Source organism: Pipistrellus hanaki (assembly GCF_964339955.1).
Source record: "Pipistrellus hanaki genome assembly, chromosome: 8".
NCBI classification, from domain to species: Eukaryota; Metazoa; Chordata; class Mammalia; order Chiroptera; family Vespertilionidae; genus Pipistrellus; species Pipistrellus hanaki.
Window position 1 is genome coordinate 73,530,843 of NC_140510.1, and position 21,175 is coordinate 73,552,017.

Genomic DNA, 21,175 nt, shown 5'->3' on the forward strand with positions numbered 1-21,175 from the left:
CAAACTGAGGCCAGCTGCCACTTGTGTCAGAGGTATGAGGCATGCTGGGGCCAGATGCTACTTGTCTAGAGTTCGTGTGTCTCTGAGATATGTTAAGGAAGTCAACGGGGTAGGCTGAGACCTGTCAATTTAAAGAGGTTTCAGGTTTGTGCATAGTTGGGTAGGGCAGGTTCTTAATGAATCACTAGGGTGGGGTGAACAGTGTAATTAATTGGAAAATCAGATTTGGCACTACCTGCACCAGCAGGCCAGGCAGGAGAAGGGCTCAACATAGGAACAATGTTGTCCAACTGATGGCTATGTGGGAGGAGAGCTCAACCAAAGAACAATGGTGTGCACTCTAGTATTTTCTGTCCAAGAGAGACCCGCCCCTCCAGCCCTCACCTGAAGCCAGATGATTCGGGTGCCCTCATGTCCCTGGCTTTTTTCAAGCTGCTTTCCTGTTGCTATAACTTGGGGCAGATGTTTGTGGCTAAGTAAATCTGTGCTCAGGCACTTTAAGAGAATGCCTGGGTCTCCAGCACTTCTCAGTCTCACTCAGACAGAACCCCTGCTGATTTTCACAGCCAAGTATTGTAAAGACTCCTCTTCCTGGCAACTGGTACTCTGGATATGAGGCTAGGATCCTTTGCTCCCTCCACAGCCAAGGTAGCCCACCCTGTTCTTAACCATCATGGGTGGGTGTGGGATCAGCCTGTTTTGTGTCTTTGCCTCTCCTACCAGTCACTATGTGGCCTCTTCTTTAAATCCTTAGTCGTAAGAATCCCATTCAGCTAGTCTTCAGGTGGTTTTCAGTGATGGTTGGTTTATAATTTGATTGTAATTTTGATGTGGTCATGGGAGAAGTCAAGCACAGCATTTACCTCCTTGACCAGAAGTCTCTCTCAAATATTGATTTGTTCAGTAGTGCCCTGGAATAGGCTTATACTGGCTTGTGAGAGCTGATTCTTAAACTTTCAGGAACTTTGTGAGCCATTCTTTAAACACAGCCATTATTAACAATGAAACTACACAAACTTAAAATTAAATAAGTAATGACAAAAACAAAGTTAATAAATATCATCATTCATCATCTGCTAATTATTTTACTACATTTACTCTTGTTTATACCCTTAAGATTATTTGTCTATTATATCTACTTGGTGGAAATTCCACAGAATGGTATTCCACTGTACATCTCTCCCCAGATCCGCATTCAAAGACATCACACTGGAAGCCTGATGCCAGCCCTATTGGAAATATTTGCACAGCTGAAATTGGTAGAAACTACAAATCAGGGCTTTTTTCCCCCACAGATCCAGTTGTTAAGATTGACCACCACATTTACAGCCAGTTTCTATGCCACATCTGAAGCCACACAGCCACATTTCCCTTTAGCACTAGAACAATGTCTGTCCTTTTTTTTTTTTTTTTTTTTTTTTTTTTTTTATGGTTGCATATGCCATTGTTGCATTAACATTTTTTTAATTACACTTGATATTCAATAATATATTAGTTTCAGGTGTACAGCATATTGGTTAGACATTTATTTAACTTCCAAGGTTCCCTCCAAGATGATGGAGTAAGCAAATATTATGCTTGACTGCTCCTCAATAAGTCTAGTACCCACCTGACACTATATATAGTTATTAAAATATTATGGAATATCTGTCCTTTAAGTTTAGCCATAGTTGAACTATGTGGCTTTCATTTCAGGGGGAGTGCTATTTGGAAAATGTTTGAGCCATCTAGGTGAGCACCATGCAAGAGACACATGGGACAGAGTCACACAGAGGAACCCAGAGTCGTGTCTCACATCTGCATCTTCATGGCATAGATTCTTTGTATAGAATGCATGAAGTAAATTGTTATTTCTCACTCTCTTTTATTTCCTGTCCAGTATACGGAACCCAAAGGTTTAGTGCATAAATAATGTACCCTTTCCTCCCAGGAAAGACTTGCCAAGTGCCACGGCACACAGTGTGGCTTCTGCAGCCCAGGGATGGCGATGTCCATCTACACGCTGCTGAGGAACCACCCAGAGCCGACCCCTGAGCAAATAATGGAAGCTCTTGGAGGTGAGCCTTCTTGGCCTTCTGCAGGCAAGACCTAAGATAGGAATGAACCAAGCAACTAGAGAAAGTTGTGGCAGAGCTTTGGGCTTCCTCTTTACTACCTCGCTTCACCCAAGTCCTTTCCAGGAAGTGCTGCCTTCATTTTGTCAGTAGATAGGCCAAGAATTGGGGCTATATTGGTTTTATCACAAAACTTTCTCCCTTCATAGAGCCCATTGTCCTTCTGCAAAGCCATTCAGATGTGCTATTGATAACACTTTCAATAGAATCTTTCCTAAAAGTGGAAATTTGGGCAGTATGGAAGAACAAGATTTTGTTGTTTATTTTTTAAATTAAAGTGTTAAGATCATTCATGAATTCTACTTACTTATAGTAATTTTACAAAGAGAATAGGCTTTCAGATACTTTACAGTTTTATGTTCTGGTTGGGTTTATTATAAGATCAAAGAGGTCATAGAAGCATATCACAATAAGCTTGGTGATGAATTCAATTTTCTTTTTTAAAATATATGTTATTGATATTTTATAAAGAGTCAGAAACATCGGTGAGAGAGAAACATTGATCAGCTGCCTCCTGCACACTCCCTACTGGGATGTGCCCGCAAGCAAGGTTCATGCCCTTGACTGGAATCGAACCTGGGACCCTTCAGTCCACAGGCTGACGCTCTATCCACTGAGCCAAACTGGTTAGGGCATGGATTCAATTTTCTATAACAAATAGCTGTCAAGTTTTGGTGAACAAACACAATTTTCTACAAAAAAAGAGAGTATGTCATGTTATGAAATGTAGTCTTCTGTAACAAACATACCTAGTTTTAAAGTAACTGGTCATTAGTTCTTTGGTGAAAGCTGTAGGAGCAAATATCTGAATATCACAAGAAAGCTCTTGGTCCCTTTCAATTAAAAGACCTAGAAAAATTCAGTTTTATCATGAAAAGATGTAGACTAAAGCAAATTAAAAATTCAACATAAATTTTATGGTAACTGATATGGAAATATTCTCTAATGTTTTTCCTTATCTCTCAACAACTTCTTTACTCAAATTTTTTCAGTTTCTCACTAAGTACTAAAACTTTGGCCTATGGTTTCAATTATAATTTTAACCAAACCTGAATAGATTTGAACAATAGGTAATCTTTGTTCAATGAAATAACCCACACTAGTGAAGTATATGGAGTTTTGAAAAATCAGATATATTGTGATTTTTCTTGCTTTTTCTTTTTTTTTTTTTTTTTAATATACACAGTCTTATAGCAATGGACTATTTCCTCCCAGATTCTATGCCTGTAATTCACATAGCAACCATTATGAGATTATGTTGTAAACTCTGGCACAAGATCTATTTTTTTACATCTCTGTTTCAAAGAGCAATTTTGCTGGTTTGGGAAGAAAAAAAAAAGAATTTAATTGCTATTATAACTTGCTATTATAACTGAAAACATGAAGGAAAAATATGCAATATATTTCTATATCATTTGTTAAAAATTGATCTCTTCTTAATCAGGTAATTTGTGTCGCTGTACTGGATACCGACCAATTATAGAAAGTGGAAATACTTTCTGCGCGGTAAGTTAACATAAAGAATATATAGAGAAAATTTTTCAACCGATTTAATTATTTCTAAATCTATATTTCATTTTCTTCAGTAGAGTTTGCATCTATTGAATAGCAAAATTATTAAAATCTCAGTATATCCCCTATGCCATGTCTATAAGCTTTGAAGGAAGATGTGTGAAAGAGAATTAGTGAACAGGAAGGGAAGACACAGAGGAGCCTTAAGAAGAATAAGCCTGGAAAGACAGGACGGGAATGAGTGCATGGAGTTACAGTAACTGGACAGTGCAGTATCCTATGATTCTAAAGAGGAGACATACTTTCAACAGGCAAGGTCTCAGTTAGGTGTTTTTCCAGCACTCCTCTAACTCTCTTCATCCCCCCCCAAGACTTGAGAGAGACCATTAACAAGACCCTCTCATGAGTGTGGTGCACATTCCTGCTTTTTCTCTAGCTGTTCAGTGACTGAATGCCTTGCTCCCCACCCCAGCCCATTACAGGGTCCTTGAGGGCAAGGACACACTCTATGATCTCCTCCTGTGAGGCCTGGGCGCTGCCTGGTACTCAGGTCAGAATTTAAAGAATCAACCAATGATTTTGTTTTAAACGGCATTCCTTCCGAAGGCATCAACTGTCTGTCAGATGAAAGGATCGGGAAAATGTTGCATGGATCAGGATGAAGAAAGGTCTTCTGTGAAGGGACAGGAAAAGGTAAGTATTGGTGTTCCGCTGCATTTGGGTTTGACTGGAAAAATACCCAATAGATCCAAATGTATTCACGTTTTCTACTCTTATCAGTAAATTCAGGGCATAAACAGCCTTCAAAAGTCCCCTAAATAGGCAGCTCTTTGACTTTCATGAGGCCAGTCACCACAGAAGGCTGTCTTCTTCCGTCAGAAGCATTGCAACTTTCTGTGCTAATCTGGATTTCCCCATGCCCTCACCCCCAATCATGGGACATACACAGGGGTGCCTCTTTATGCTCATGGCAAATACGTATCTGCAAATAACACTTGAGATCCAGCACAGAAGCTTAAAACCCAACTCCTGACACCCAAAGAGCCAGCCTGAGCTCAGTAAAGCTGCCAGGGGCTCCGTCATGGTCCTCCGAAGGTGGGGAGGATCCCATGGGGACACCGTGGGCTCTGGCACCCACCTTTTGTGCCTGAGGTATCAGAGGGTCAGGCCCTAACTCTGAAGTCCCACAGTTAGAGGCTCCCGTACATCTCCCAGTAACTCTGAAGTTGCACTTGTCTTTAATTTTGTTTTGTCGAGATATGTACCAAACTGTATAATGAAGACGAATTCCAGCCCTTGGATCCATCCCAGGAACCGATATTCCCTCCAGAACTGATAGTAAGACACTTTACTTTTGTTATTTCATAACATAATGTGTTACAAGCCTTTTGAATTACCCGGTAATTTGTGGCATTGCAGAGCATTAGATGTTAGAAGTTGGAATTGTGCCCACTATAACAACCCCTTTTCAGGAACTTGTTCAGCTCCACTGTGAATAATTTGAAGCAGATAGTTTAGACTGAGGCATGAGGCTGCCAGGACCTCAGAAGTACTTTGGTCCCACCCCCTCCATTGAAGGGTCTGAGCTCAGAGCTGGCAGGTGATGTCCAATGTCACACAGAGACTCTGTGAGATACGTTTAAGGCGTTTTGTAAAACTGGTAAAGTAAGATTCAAATGATAGTTATTATGATGGGATTAAATTATTCTTACAATTAACTCTGTGATTTCAACTCAGGTGGGAGAGAGAGAGAGAGAATATAAACAGTGTGATAGGCCCATCGTTCTATTCCATGACTATGCCCTGGAGAGAGCATGAGATGAGGGATATGATTCTACTGGCTTTTCAGAGTCTCATTCCCTGCACACCCCTCAGAGTGTGAGAACTTGGACACTCCTAGTATTTTGCAATTATATGCATACATGTTGATGTAGATACACATGTGTATAAATATAGAGTTATAAAAACATCCACATATACTATACCTGTTGGATGATTTAAGGCAGTGGTTGGCAAACTAATAAGTCAACAGAGCCAAATATCAACAGTACAACGATTGACATTTCTTTTGAGAGCCAAATTTTTTATACTTAAACTTCTTCTAACACCACTTCTCCAAAATAAACTCACCCAGGCCGGGCTATTTTGTGGAAGAGCCACACTCAAGGAGCCAAAGAGCCACGCATGTGGCTTGCGAGCCGCAGTTTGCCAACCACGGATTTAAGGGATGTTTTTCAAGGGTAACTTGGCCTATAAGCAACTTTTATCCTAAAAAAATAAATAAATAAAAATCACCTAATCCCAAAGATGAGGCCCCTCTGAGTCATTCTTGGGACAGAACTAGAGGGAGAAGCCGGGCCCTGTAGACACTCATCATACCATGCGGCCTCCTCTTCACACCCTTACTTCACAAACAGCGTCTACTCTACTCTTTATGCAGGCATTGACGGGCAGACACCCATTATGATGTTTAATGCAATGGTGCCCACACAAAACTTACAAATCTAGTCTCAGACAAAGCCATCCTTTCCTGTTCCCTAGAAGTTAGGTCTCATCAGAAAGTTAAAATTGGCCAGCGGGCCATTTGGACACCCAGAGCAGTGTATATCCTCACGGCATGCAGCCCAGCAGCCTCACCTAAGAGTCTGTGGGCTATGCTTCTCTGCAGAGGATGGCGGAAGATCCAAACAAGAGAAGGCTGACGTTTCAAGGGGAAAGGACCGCCTGGATGACCCCTGTGACCCTCAACGACCTCCTGGAGCTGAAAGCCAATTACCCCAAGGCCCCCCTTGTCATGGGGAACACCACAGTGGGTGGGTGTTTTGAAGTATGTTCTCTAGGTAACCCAAACACCCGTGTCTCTTTAAACTCCTCCTAAATGCAATTCATCTTTACTAAAGGATGCCTCTGCCTTTAAAATGCTTTGTTGCTTTCTTTTGCAAATGTCATTTTTGTCACCATTTTCCCTCTTGATTATCTGTAAGCAACATCTAGTAGCACCCATTGATTTCCCTTCCTAATTGCTTTAAATGCTTTTCTCTTTAAGGACCCGGCATTAAATTCAAAGATGAGTTCCATCCAGTTTTCATATCTCCAATTGGGCTTCCAGAACTGTATTTTGTGGACAGCACAGACAACGGTATGCACCTTCTTTTTTCAAATAAGGTGTAATGATTGGCTGTTGGTGGACTGTTCATTATATACAATGGGCTGATTTGAGCACTTCATAGGATTTCTGCTGACCTCATTTATTCATTCAGAAATGTTTATTGAGCATGTACTTTGTGTATTTGTGAGCTTTATCAAGCTAACGCACTCCACTCAGCTGTGTCACTGAGGACTGCATTGTCATAGGGGCCATAAGGGCAGGAAGACGCCACATAGTTCAGCCAGGTACGGGAAGGCTGACTGAATAAGAAGACTTAAGACATTGGCTGGCCTCTAGGTAGGAAAGCGTCTTGCTAGACATCCTTCTTTTCTTTTTTTCCTTCACCCGAGGTTATGTTTTTATTTTATTTTTTAAACATTCTTATATGTTTTTATTGATTTCAGAGAGAGAAAGGGAGAGGGAGATATAGAAACATCAATCAGACTGGATCATTAATTAGCTGCCTCCTGCATGCCCCCTACTGGAGATCGACCCTGCAATCTGAGCATGCAAATCAAACCATGATGTTTTGATTTATGAGAGAGAGAGAGAGAGAGAGACAGAGAGAGAGAGAGAGACAGAGAGAGAGAGAGAGAGAGAGAGAGAGAGAGAGAGAGAGAGAGACATGCCCAGACAGGGGATCTAATCCAAAACTCAGCTATGTGCCCTGACCAGGATTTGAAACCACAACCTGTTGTTTCACGGGACAATGCTCTAACCAACTGAGCCCGCTAGACATTACTTCCTGACTCACAAATTTAAGGCTCATCTAAACACACACACACACACACACACACTCACACACACACCACCTAGACTACAAAATTTCCAAGTTATTTCACGTTCTTTTCACAATTTAGCAAGTGCTTTCATATCACATTTCTCTTTATCTTCACAACAACCGTGGGAGTATATAGAGCAGGTAGCCTTGGCATCTCTGCTATCCTAAAGGATTTGTAGAGTTAAAGGCTGAAATAACTTCCCAACTTTGCACAGCTATCACTTGGTTAAGTCAAGACTAAATCCCATCTCTTCTTACTCTTAGTCAAGTACTGCTTCTACATGGCACCAAATAAGGCTGTCTGAGAAACATATCCCACCGTCCACTACCAAAACTCAGCATCTGAATGGAGGACACGTTATAGGAGCTAAAAATGTTACGTAAAATAGGGTTCTTTCCAGTGAGTAAACATCAATCAAAAGGAAAATTGACTGCTTCTCCTCTCACCTGCTAATCTGAAGACAGTCTGCCCATTAATTCTTTTCACCTTTGTCCAGAAGGACATCCGGAAGGTCTCCCAGTCTAATTAGCATATTACCCTTTTATTAGTATAGATGTAGATCAGAGCTTTATACATAAAAAGAAAGGTTTTTTTCACCCCCTAGAGGCAGTATTGCCCCCTTAAGAATATCTAAGCCAGATGGCATCACTACTCAAAGCATCCCCTGTGGGTTCACCTGCATGGAACTGGCCCGAGGCACAGGTAGTGTCTATTCTCATTCTGACAAGGGAACAGTAGGAAGTGATGGCTGTGGAAGGAAGACCAGTGGACCACGCAAATGTGCAGCTCAATCCCCACATGGGCTCACTGAGCTTTTAAAAATCTTATAAAGTCTTGGCTGAAAGTTTTATATTTGATCAATACATTCAGGAAAACACTAAATTGGAAATAAACTAATAAATTTCAAATATCTGTGATGGACATATATTAGCATATGTGGCATATATGACTGTGTATAGGACTGAGAAAAAAGAATTTGGTACCTAGCATTTGGGAATAATGCACATTGCCAGAAGTAATCTTAATCTTGGTTGATGTCATTCTAAATTCATGTGAAAAGAGAAGATCTATTTGAAAGGTGGCTTCCATGTAGCCCAGGTGTCTTATTACTAAAAGGTTTCATCCCAGTGGTTTACTTTCAGGGGTGACCATCGGCGCGGGCTGCAGCCTCGCCCAGATGAAGGATGCCTTACATTTTATTGTTTCGGATCAACCAAAGGAGAAGACTAAGACCTACCGTGCCCTCCTGACGCATCTGAGGACGCTTGCCGGAGTCCAGATCAGGAGTATGGCGGTAAGTTCTCTAGTGTCATAGTAAGTGAGCCATAGTTACAGACAGACATATAGTCTGGTCAGTTGAGCAAACATTACTCTGAAGAGGAAATCCAACAAGTCAGTGTTTAATAAATCTCCACAACATGAGTGTGAGTGTGTGTGTGTGTGTGTGTGTGTGTGTGTGTGTGTATGTGTGTGCCCAAAGTTAGAAACAGCATATTATATAACAAGATTATGCTCCTGGAATCTGAAGGTGTCCAAATTCTAATCTCAGCCTATCACCTATGAGTGGCATGATCCTAGAGAAACCACTTTAAGGCACGGTTTCTCCATTGTAAAAATTAAGCCTGTCCAGCGTGGCTCAGTGGTTGAGCGCCAGCTTATGAACCAGGAGGTCACAGTTCAATTCTTGGTCAGAGCACATGTCCGGGTTTCGGGCTTGATCCCCAGTAGGAGGCATGCAGAGGCAGCTGATCAATGATTTTTTCTCATCATTGATGTTTCTAACCCTTTCCCCCTCTCCCTTCCTCTCTGAAATTAAAAATAAAACTGAAGTTCAACCCAATAGACTGTCTCTAAGATTCTACCTGGTTCTGACAGTCTGTGGAAGGTTTAGTAAACAAGGGCCTGCCTTCCTGAAATACTCTTTTATGGATGGTTCTCCTCTTGGAGCTTTGCGATGAGGTCAGTTTCCAAACATGTGTATCCCAAATGTCAATTCTTGGACATCTCCCAGTTATCTAGCTTCCAAGGTATCCTTTTTATCTAAGATTTAAGAGAAAATTGGTTCAAACCACTACCCATTCCGCACATGGTGAGTAGTTCAGTGGGGCTGGGAGAGGGACAAATTTTTCCTAGTTGTCTCTGACTCTATTTCTGTTGATTCTCAAAATCCACCATATGTTTTCACTATAGGCATATTCTATCCCTTTTTCTGGACCATGGCTTCCTCTCATCATCTTGCCTTCTTAGCTCCCTTCTGAGGTCCTCATCAGTGACGGTTTGGGCAAGAGGGGAGAATTCTATTGCACAGCAGCACCGCAAACATTTAGAAAATGAGTTCCATTTCCCGGGTCTCTAGCGTTTTCTCAGGCTGCAGTCTCCACCTTCCCCTGTGTTACAGACGCTCACTCTAGGGTCAGTTCCCAAAGAGAGCTTTCTGCTGGTAACACATGGGAAAGGATTATTTTCTCAGGCAATGAGTTTGAGTGGAGTCAGGGGTGGGAATCTTGCCCCATATGTTGCCCGAATCTACTTCACTGCCCCAGAGCTCTGCCAGATGTTTCCATGAAGCAAAGAAGAAAGTTAAAAGCTAACACAAGATCCCTGCATAGATAATTGCTTACCTGTTAAATAGCTAAGTGTTACTAAAAAAAACATAAATAAATAATGCCACCTTTATTTGTTTAGACTTTAGGAGGACATGTGGTGAGCAGGCCGGATTTTTCTGACCTAAATCCAATTTTAGCAGCAGGAAATGCTACCATCAATCTGATATCTAAAGGTAAGAGACCAACGTTTAAGCATTTTCTTTTATAATTATCACTGTCAAGTAGCTCCTTTCATGAACTATGACGTGGGAACCCAAGCATATCCAACTTTGACTTACCAGATATGTATAGGTGATAGCTACATTCCCTCAGACATAAGGATGAAGCTGCGATCAATTATCCTGCTCTCTAGATATTCTATATCTCATAGATAAGTTACTGCACCAGATAATTTTTCTCAGCTGTTTGGTCACATTCATGCACAGTCCAAAAGCAGTTATCAAAAAATGTCTGAGGTACATCTCAAGATTTATGGCATATTCAATTTCAGAGTTTCCTGAAGGTGGAATTTTTCTTCTACGACTTTTCATTTTAAACGAAATCGATTTCATGGGCACATGATGCATTACTTCTCTCTTTATTCACAGCCAGTTTCCTCCTTGCCAAAGGAAAAGATTGTAGTTAAGGAAATAAAAGCAATGCATATTATTCATAGAACTACTGTTGTAACCCTTTCTTTGGTTAAAATCACATTTAAAAAATATGGTGGATCAAATAAGAAAGCAGGGCAAACTGCTTAAAGAAAAGAAGCTATAACTGAGGCACCCCACGTTGTCACTAGTCCTGCCTTAAGCACTTTGGACAGGTCATCTAACCTCTCCGGACCTCAGGACCTCAGGTTTTCCACACGTGAAATCCATTCTTCCCTTTTTCCCACTTGTGGAACTGGGTTGTTTCCGGACAGCCTTTCCAGCTTATCTGGCCCAACCTTTCATTCCGATGATGAGGAGCCAGAAGCCCCAGAGGATCTGCGACTTGCCTAAGGTGACACAGCCTGGAACCTGGAGCTAGAACCCACATCGTCTGACCCCCAGCCTGCACTCCCTCTTTTCACCCGATACATCGCCTCTGCCCCAGGCTGGGTATTCTCCAATTGGACACGTGCATTCTAATCAAGGTCATTTCTCTGATAGAAGGAGAACGGCAGATTCCTTTAGACGGCCATTTCCTTGAGAGATTGCCTGAAGTAGACCTGAAGTCAGAAGAGATTGTGTCATCTGTTTACATTCCCCACTCTACAGAGGTAAGGACTCCTGACCCGCTGCCCACCCAGGGCCACACTGCTAATCCTGAGCCCTGTGCAGGAGCCACAGACAGACTCCCCGGGCTGGTGCCATCTCCTTTTCCAACGAGCAGCTGCAGGGAGATGATTGGCTATGCTCAGGAAGGGCCAGATTCTCAATGACCATTTCATTTGCTTTCCTGTCAGGCCTAACTTCTCTTCCCTGGTGTTGTTCAAAAGGAAAGGAACCGTCCGCATTGGTGGTATAGTGGTGAGCATAGCTGCCTTCCAAAAGGAAAGGAAAGCATAGGTCAGTGGAGAGAAGGGACTGGTCATTCGTTTGGGGTGAATGGCAGCTGGAGGAGCCCCATAAAATAAGACTGGATGGGAGCTCGAGCCCCATATCTATTGCTTCATTAGCGAGTTTGTGCATGTTCTAGCAGGCAACCACCTCAGAAGACTTTCAAGCAAGGTAAATTCTTTCATTAAAGATCAAGGTAAACTCTTTCATTAAGTATCTCTCAGAGCAAGGTACTCCACCTCTTGATCCTCCCCCTCATCCTTGAGGCACCTTCTGATCAAACCCAACCTTCTCATTTCATAGAAAATTAAGACCCAGTTTAAGTCATTTGCCCGAAGTCAAGAGTGGAGTTGTAAGTAGATCAGCGTAGATTCTGAAGCCAGACGGCTTGGGTTTGAACCCCAGCTCTGCCACTTACTGTGTGACCTTGTGTAAGTTACCAAACCTCTATTTCCTCATCAATAAATTGGAAATGAGTACAGTTACTGTGAGGATCAAAAATTAACATATGTAAAACACTGGGGCCAGTGCTCACATACCGTCAGCACCACAGTTAATAACAGAGAATTCCAGTCCATTCCCAGGGTCCTTTTTATTATTAATAATCACTTAAGTGCCCTGTTTGGCACACAGTAGAGACAAGCACGAACCTTTCTGAGTGTTTTTATTTATTTTCTCTTCATTGAGTAAGGTATTCCATATGTGTCCTTATCCCTCCAGTGGCACTTTGTGTCAGGACTGCGGCTCGCCCAACGCCAGGAGAATGCCTTCGCCATTGTCAATGCTGGGATGAGTGTGAAGTTTGAAGATGGCACAGACACAATCAAGGACCTTAAAATATTCTATGGGCGTGTTGGCCCCACTGTGGTCTCTGCAAACCAAACCTGCAAGCAGCTCGTCGGGAGGTAGGTCACAGTATGTCTGGAGCATAGAACCCAGGCCTTCCTATTTTAATATTTTAATGAAAATAGCACTTAGAGATTTTTTTTCTGATTATAAAATATAGCTATATATTTGTTTAAATTTTTTAATTGCTGCAAACAAAAGATAAAGAAATTAAAGCCACCCCAAACCAACATATTTCAAGGTACAGTAATTCTTTCATTGTCATGTCTGTAATAAGATTACTGCACAAATTAATAAAAGTAAGCATAACCTGAAAATTTTCACTCTTAATTAACCTAGAAAGTAAGTAAACATTTCTAATGCTATCTCCTAAGATACCTAAAAATTTCTTTAAACCACATAAAGAAGATGAAATATTCCAAAAGGTTAAATGGCCTCCTTTCATCACTCTCAATACAGAGAACAGATGGGTGATTGCACTTGGTGGGGTCAGGGAGGGAAAGGAGGGCACAAATGGAAGAAGGGGGTTAAAAGTACAAACTTCCAGCTATAACATGAATAATTCATGGGTATTTAGTGTATAGCATAGTGCCTATCCTATATAATAAAAGCCTAATATGCTAAGTGTCTAGTCATCTGGTCGTCCGTTCAACTAATCAAAGTGTAATATGCTAATGATATACTAAGATCGCTCAACTGTTCTCTATGACATGCGCTGACCACCAAGAAGCAGATGCTCTGACTGGTAGGTTAGCTTGCTACTGGGGTCTAGACGATGGGGACTGAGTGAGATGGGCCGGACATACCCTAGAGCCCTCCTGCAGTTCCTACCCAGCTGGACAACCTCCCAAGTCCCTCCCTGGCCTCTATCATGCACCCCTGGGGTCCCTCAGCCTGGCCTGCACTCTCTCACAATCTGGGATCCCTCAGGGGAAGTTGGAGTGCCGGTTTCAGCCTGATCCCACAGGCCAGGCCAAGGGACCCCACGAATTCATGCACTAGGCCTCTGGTAGTTAATAATACTGTATTATATATTTAAAAGTTGTTAAGAGAGTAGATCTTAACGATTCCCATCACACTCTGACTGGTGGCGTGGTTGGTTGAAGCCTCATCCCATACACCAAAAGGTTGTGGCTCAATTCCCCGTCAGGGTACATACCTAGGTTATGGGTTTGATCCCCAGTCGGGGCACATTCAGGAGGCAATAGATTGATGTTTCTCCCTCACATTGATGTTTCTCTCACTGCATCATATTCTAAATAAAGCAGATGCAATATTTAAGGACATTTTGTGTTGATTTCAAAGATGGATACAGATTGCTCTCCGTCTTCCCTTGTTCTATCAGTTTAGTGCCTCTTTTGTGAAATGTTTGCATTCTTTCCTACTAGGCAATGGGATGACCAAATGCTGAGCGATGCGTGCCAGCTGGTCCTGGATGAGATTTACATTCCGCCAGGAGCTGAGGGTGGCATGGTAGAATATAAGCGAACCCTCATCATCAGCTTACTCTTCAAATTCTACCTCAAAGTGAGGCGAGGACTGAATAAAATGGTAAACAACCTTTCTGAGTCTCTGGGTCCCTTGACATTCTGAGTGGGAGTCTGCACATGAAAGAGCTTTCCCTGCCTGCTTTCGATATCCATCAAGGGTACTAAGTTTGGGGCTCTCCTCACCCTTCTTTGTTCCTCTCCTTCTCTTCTCCTTCACTATTGGGCTGAGAAGGGGACAATCTTGGTATTCTATTTGCCCTGTAATTTGCATAACTAGTACTAACATGCATGCAAGTTGACCTTCAGTCACCAAAAAAACTTCAATAAGTAAATCATAACATCTTTCTTTATTTTAAGGAAAAAAAATTTTAATAGCCCAACTTTAATATTTAGAAAATGTGAATAAGCCAGAAAGGAGGAAAAATTTATTTGTAATCCTATCACCATAGCTAGCCACTATTAATATTTTGGTATATATCCTTCTAAGACCTTCTTTATAGATGTGTATGTATAAATGTCACATAGAACTCGTTGCTTATTTCAATTTATAATATAAACATCTCTCAATGTCATTAAATATTTTTCAGTGACATTATGACATAAGTTTGTATGTCATGTTTATGGAAAGAACCACTATTTAGTCTATTCCTTATTTTTAGACATTTAGATTGTCTAATTTTTTATTAATTATTATTTTTTTCTTTTCTAGCCTAGTTTAAAATGACTTTCATAGCCGTTTTTCAAAATATGGCCCATAACTGAGTGTCCTCTTAATAACTCATGAACTGACTTAAAAATGGTAATATAAATTACTATACCCACATTTTTGTTTGTGCCTGAGAATTTTACTTTCTTAGTTCAGCTAGCCCTTTTTATTATTATGTTATTAACATTACTTATTATTAGTATTATTCTATTCTATTATGTTGTATTATATAACCTATTATCCTATGTAATAAAAGGGTAGTATGCAAATTGACCCTAACGTCGGAACCACAAGAAAGACCACTCAACCAGTCACTGTGAGATGCACTGACCACCTCTCGGTTCTTTCTGTTGGCCGGATGGCAGGCTCTGATCACCCGATGACAAACAGGGTACCAAAGTGGGTGGTGGGGGACATGAGTGATGCCAGGCCAAGGCCTCCCCCAGTTTCCCCAAACACAAAAGGCAACCTACAGCTTGGGCAGAGCCAGCAAGCAGGCAGAAATGGCTGACCTCTTGGTCCCCCATCCACCCACCCACCCACCTCCACCACCACCACCTGTCAACAGGCTCCGATCAGCTGATGACAAAAGGGAAACAGGAGTGTGTGGCAGTGAGGGGAGTGGGGCCAGCTGCCAGCAGCTGGGGAAAATTGCAGACCAGGCCTAGGGACCGTACCCATGCTTGAATTTTGTGCACCAGGCCTCTAGGGTGTTACATAATATCTTCAGTATATTAATATGTAATCAGTATATATCTAATATATTATATATAACCTATTAAATATACATTTTATTTTATATCTCTTACATATTATCATATATTCTCTAAAATATTACATTTTATTACGTCATATATTCTATCATTATAGAAGAATTCAAAATGCAGAGAAGCAAAATTTTAAAAAATCAACTCTAATCCAGTAATCCTACAATTAACATATAAATATATACTTTTATATTTTTAAATTGAAAAAATAGGATCATACTGTACACAATTTTTTCACTTAATTATGTTACATGAGCATTTTTCAATGTCAATAAGCATACTTCTACAAAATTATTTTAATGACTGTATAATATTGTATCTTATGGATATGCCATGATTTGTGTAGCCATTACCTTGTTTGGGGGATTTTAGTTTAATTCTAGTTTCTTCACTAGCACGAACAGTCCGTAATTGGACATCTTGTAGATAACTCACAAGTCATCTTTCCTACTCCCTCAGTTGTGTCAGGAGGTTGGCTTGGATTTGAAAGCACAGATCCATTTAGAAGTATGTACATACTTCCACTCGTTCAAAAAGGAGACCTGGTCATGAGGGAATTCTTCACTTCCTGGAAATAGCATTCACTTTTCTGTGCACAAAAGTAGATGTAGTTTTTCTTCAAATAACTACTACCAGCCTAGGGAACTTGAAGTTCAGGGCTCTCCCCGCAGAACTGGCATCTAATATCTGAAATATTTCCACTGATTTTCCAAGCTAGTCACTCAGATTGTAAAATTAAATGTCAAATAATCTTCTTTTTAGGATCCCCAGAAGTTTCCTGATATCCCAGAAAATTTCATGAGTGCTGTAGACAATTTCCCCATAGGAACACCCCGAGGACTTCAGATGTTCCAGGTTGGTGGGTAGGGTCTCTGCTTTCTAATAGGTTTATTCACTCAGATGTACGCATTACACATCATGTATTTCCCCCTTTTCAATAGCCATATTTTGTGATACATGTAAAGATAAAAGTCTACTGAAACCAGCTGATGTGACCCATTGTCACCCACACACAATTTGCTTGGTTTAGCGTTTTTGGTTTTTGTTTTTACTCAAGACTACACAAGGAATTTGATTTTGAATCTCTCCTCTTTTATTTCCAGCTGTTTTACATAAAATGTCCCTCTTTCTTAGCCACTGTTGGTCCTTTTTTTTAAAACCTCACTCAACACTTACTGCTTCTAGAAAGTCTTCCCTCCTTTATAAGAGCCACCCTGAATCTCCCAGGAAACTGTGTGTTTTCATTATACCATATTAGCTGTGAATGTTGTTCTCTATTACTCTATGAAATTGATCACATTATTTTAATGTATGTTTTCTGATTTCTCAACAAGGTTGTAGAATCCTTGAGGGTAGGAACAATGTCATCTTGGGGTTGGGGGCGGGGGCGGGGCGGGGTGTCTGAGGAGGCAGTTAGAGCCTGTAACCAAGAATATATTCCTTACCATAATACTCAATGGATATTTATTAACTCTGACTCATAGCTAGAGATATCCAGTTGCCCGTAGTTTTTCTTGTAAGTAATCCAAATATAACAGACCCAATTGTTAGGGCATGAGAATGTCTGGCAATAAAATATCGGGCTTTTTTCATGAACAGTGTGTGAATCCCCACCAACCTCCTCAAGATCCAGTCGGCCACCCCATGATGCACCAGTCAGCCATTAAACATGCCACTGGAGAAGCCGTGTATGTTGATGACATACCCCCGGTCGCCCAAGAACTCTTTCTGGCTGTAGTTACCAGCACCAGAGCTCATGCAAAGATCATGTAAGGAAACAAAAGCTGTCCTTATAAAAGTTACTAAAATGCGTTAATTACTTTATACTTAAACTGAGAACCTACTGTATATGTAAGTCAATTAAAAGTATTTCCTCTTCTGGATGGGAATCATTCATTTTTAAAGAATAGTTATGAAAAAATGTATGGCCAAGAGTCAGAATACCAACGCAGAGAATTGCCCATGATGTAGTTATGAAGTCCATTGGACTTTTTCCCAGTGTTGGCGGAGTCATGTACTAGTATAGTGTACCCTGAACTTACACCTGCAACTTTAATGTGTACTTTTACATGTTTTCTCCTAGAGAAATTGATGTTTCAGAAGCCCTGGCACTTCCCGGTGTTGTTGATGTGATAACAGCAGAGGATGTTCCCGGAGATAATAACCATGATGGAGAGGTTTTTTATGCACAGAATGAGGTGTGTGATTTGTATGTGGCTTAGGATTCAAATACTTTGTGGAAAAATGCCATGCCACAAAGACTTTCAGAGAATCAAGGATTCCACCTCATTTTGAATTGGGGGCTCTTTTGAGATGCTCATAAAAACCATAAGCACTCTCAAGGAAGATTTCTAAAAAAAAAAAAAAAAAAAAAAAAATTTAAAAAAGTCCCAGAAGCAATAAAAGTATCAGCCATTAAAAGAACCAACAGAACTTCGGAAATTTCAGGATGGCTAGATCCCCGTGAGTGATTTCGGAACAGTGAGGATTGCAGCTGAAGACAATCCTAGGCCAGACATAATCAAGTTCTGTGTCCAATTCTGAAGCCCCTAAGTCCCATTCAAGCCACTGTTTTAAATGTATTCTCATAGGCAGGAAGTAACCATTCTTGTGTTCACAAGAACCCAGGAGGTAAATGTAAGAATTTGGGAACAGTAAATTCTTTTTAGTGATTCTGTGTTTCAACTAATCACATCCAACATGTGACTTTTCTGCAGGTTATTTGCGTGGGTCAGATCGTCTGTACTGTGGCTGCTGATACCTACGCCCATGCGAAAGAGGCCGCTAAGAAAGTGAAGATTGCTTATGAAGACATAGAACCTCAGATTATCACAATAGAGGTATTGGAGCTGCTTTGTATCTTCAAGAATGACTAGGGTGATGCACTTTTGGAAGAATCCAACCCTTACAGTCACAAAATAGTATAACTTGAGCTTCATCTATGCCTTATTCAGAGTCATCTCCAAGTTGAGACATGATACTGAGAATTCTCCTGCCTGGAGCTCAGTTCCTTCCTTTGTCCACGACTCCTCAAATAACCTCTTGCCAATGCCTGCCTTAAGGATATAGATAAGCAACATCAGAGGAAGGTCCTTACAGCTTTACATACAAGACGAGTCCGTGAGAAAGTGCAGAGCACTGTGACACTCAGAGGCAGGTTACCATTGACTGAGTGACAGTGTGGGTCCTCTCGATCTCCGTGCCTACTTCCTGCTTTAAGACAAGTTCTGGAGATAGACTACTCCGATTCAGATTCTGACTCTACCATTAACACGCTGTTAAACGAAAATTTTGACAAGTTCCTTAAATGCATCTGTGAAATGGGAACTATGAAAGTTCCTACATCAAAAGGTCATCATGAAGTTTAAGTGAGAGAATCCAAATAAAGTGCTTTAAAAAAAGCTCTTGGGACATGGGTGCTTTGAACACATGTTAGCTGTGATTTTTTTTTTAATTGTGGTTATGAATGAGGTCAAAAACATGGTTCCTGATGCTTATTTCCCTGTTGCCCATCCAAGCACTACACCCATAGTAGGTACTCAACAAATGTGTGTGATGGAGGGATAGATGCATAAGCAATATGAAGCCCGGCCTAGTAGGTACAGTTTTCATCATCCTCTTTGATTCTCCCCTGCTTTTCCAAACGGATGCCAAGTTCAAGTATTTTCCAGTTATCTTTTAAATGCCTCTTAAATGTGCTCCTTTTTTCTATTTTCACTTACACCCCTTCCCAACCTCCAGCCCAGTCCTCATCACCTTATTGTCAGATTTACTACAAAAACAATCTTATCTCAAAATGTATACCTACCATGTTCATTTTCTAAGCCACATAGTTCACCAGATCACTTTTCCTTACAAAAACAAACAAATAACAATAAAAACACAATGTCTTCTTATTATAGATAAGGTTCTTAGTATAAAACTCAAGATCTTTCATAATCCCCCTCACTCCATCTCTCAAGCTCATCCAACTGCTTATTTATCTATTTGTTTATTTTTAGAAAGAGGAAGGGAGAGAGAGAGGGAACTAACAAAGGGACATTGATTTGTTGTTGCACTTATTTATGCATTCATTGGTTGATTCTTGTATGTGCCCTGCGTGGGGATCGAACCCAAAACAAATGCTCTAACCAACTGAGCTACCTGGCCATGGAAGAACTGCTTCTTTTTTATTTATTTATTTTTTTTTAAGAAATACGTTTTTATTGGTTTTAGAGAGAGAGGAAGGCAGAGAGAGAGAAACATCTATTAGCTGCCTCCAACATGCTCCCTACTGGAGATTAAGCCTGCAACCCGGCATGTGCTCTGACGGGGAATTAAACCAGAACCTACCAGTGCACTGGACACTGGACACTCAACCAACTGAGCCACACTGACCAGGGCTCAACTGCTTCTTGATAGAAAACTCCACTCCCAATCTAGCCTTGTTCTCATTTTGGCCCCTCAGCTGGGTTTTTACCTCTGTAACTTTATGAGTTGCTCTTGACTTCAAATGATTTTCAGACTCTTCTCTGACTGTCCTAATCCTATCCAATTCAGCACCTGAGGTCACCTACACAGGCCATCCCTGAGCAGCCCCAGACCCAGCAGGCTCCTCCTCTTGGCCTCTCTTTGACTATTATCTGCCCCCTCATCACAAAGTTGGCCCCTAACACCAAACTGCTACCTTCAGCAAACCTGAGGATTGTGTTTTACATATCCTTGTCCCCCTCACCCCACTCCCTGCTCTTCCTCCCAGAGCTGAACAGAACTAAGTAATCACCAATGCCTGTGATCCATTGTAGCCCAATTTCTGTGACTCTCCAAATTGCTCAGCTTGTCTTGGTGTGTGAAGATCTGATAGAATAGGAGCATGGGATTCTGCTGAGGTTTGAATGGCTTACTAGAATGTGAAAAAATAAATAAATAAAAACAATAATCTTATTTTTTGTTGTTGTTGTTTCTTTTTCCCCTGCAGCAAGCCCTAGAGCACAATTCATTTCTTTCTGAGGAGAGGAAGATTGAGCAAGGAGATGTAGAGCAAGCCTTTAAACATGTGGATCAAATCATTGAAGGTACGTGGTCTTGGCCAGAAAAGTGAAGCTTCTGAAGATAAAGACTAAATCATCCCATTGGTTTGAGGAATGCTGAAATTCTAAGGCAGAGCTTCTCAACCCTAATGGGATACTTAAACCACAATTTAAAATGCACAAATAAAGCCCAGGTGGTGTTGCTCAGTGGTTGAGCGTCGACCTATGAACCAGGAGGTTATGGTTCAGTTCCCAGTCAGAGCACATGCCCCAGTTTCAGGCTCAATCCCCAGTGTAGGGTGTGCAGGAGGCAGCCCTTCAATGATTCTCTCATCACTGATGTTTCTATTCCTCTCTCCCTCTGCCTTCCTCTCTGAAATCAATAAAAATGTCTTTAAAATAAGTAAATTGCACAAATAATTTTAGTCTGATGAAGTTGTTCATAGGCAGCAGTCTGTGTGAATACTACCCACATGGAGATATAAAACATTTCCAGCTCCCCAGAAAGCTTCCTTGTCTCCCCCCCACCCCTTATCCCCCTGCTTCTAGGTCAGCAACCTCCTGAAAGGTCTTATTCTAACTGTGGTCACTGTAAATGAGTTTACCAGTTTTGCAATTCATATAAATGGAAACTAGACTGCAACTTCTTCCGTGTTTATTTATTTTCATCAA

The 21,175-nt window shown here is 41.1% G+C and overlaps 1 protein-coding gene across 1 annotated transcript in view; it reads left to right on the forward strand.

Moving 5' to 3' along the window:
• LOC311627048 (aldehyde oxidase 4-like) overlaps positions 1-21,175 on the forward strand; it is a gene marked incomplete at its 5' end in the record, with an annotated part of 54,586 nt that overhangs the window by 10,311 nt on the left and 23,100 nt on the right. Inside the window, 16 exons of the mRNA XM_084893175.1 lie at positions 1,931-2,057; positions 3,559-3,620; positions 4,233-4,319; positions 4,884-4,964; positions 6,295-6,439; positions 6,673-6,765; positions 8,699-8,850; positions 10,242-10,335; positions 11,296-11,405; positions 12,406-12,590; positions 13,920-14,082; positions 16,257-16,349; positions 17,094-17,263; positions 17,578-17,692; positions 18,212-18,334; positions 20,452-20,548. Of these exons, the coding sequence (XP_084749301.1) occupies positions 1,931-2,057; positions 3,559-3,620; positions 4,233-4,319; positions 4,884-4,964; positions 6,295-6,439; positions 6,673-6,765; positions 8,699-8,850; positions 10,242-10,335; positions 11,296-11,405; positions 12,406-12,590; positions 13,920-14,082; positions 16,257-16,349; positions 17,094-17,263; positions 17,578-17,692; positions 18,212-18,334; positions 20,452-20,548 (1,897 nt within the window). The remainder of the gene's footprint in view (positions 1-1,930; positions 2,058-3,558; positions 3,621-4,232; positions 4,320-4,883; positions 4,965-6,294; positions 6,440-6,672; positions 6,766-8,698; positions 8,851-10,241; positions 10,336-11,295; positions 11,406-12,405; positions 12,591-13,919; positions 14,083-16,256; positions 16,350-17,093; positions 17,264-17,577; positions 17,693-18,211; positions 18,335-20,451; positions 20,549-21,175) is intronic.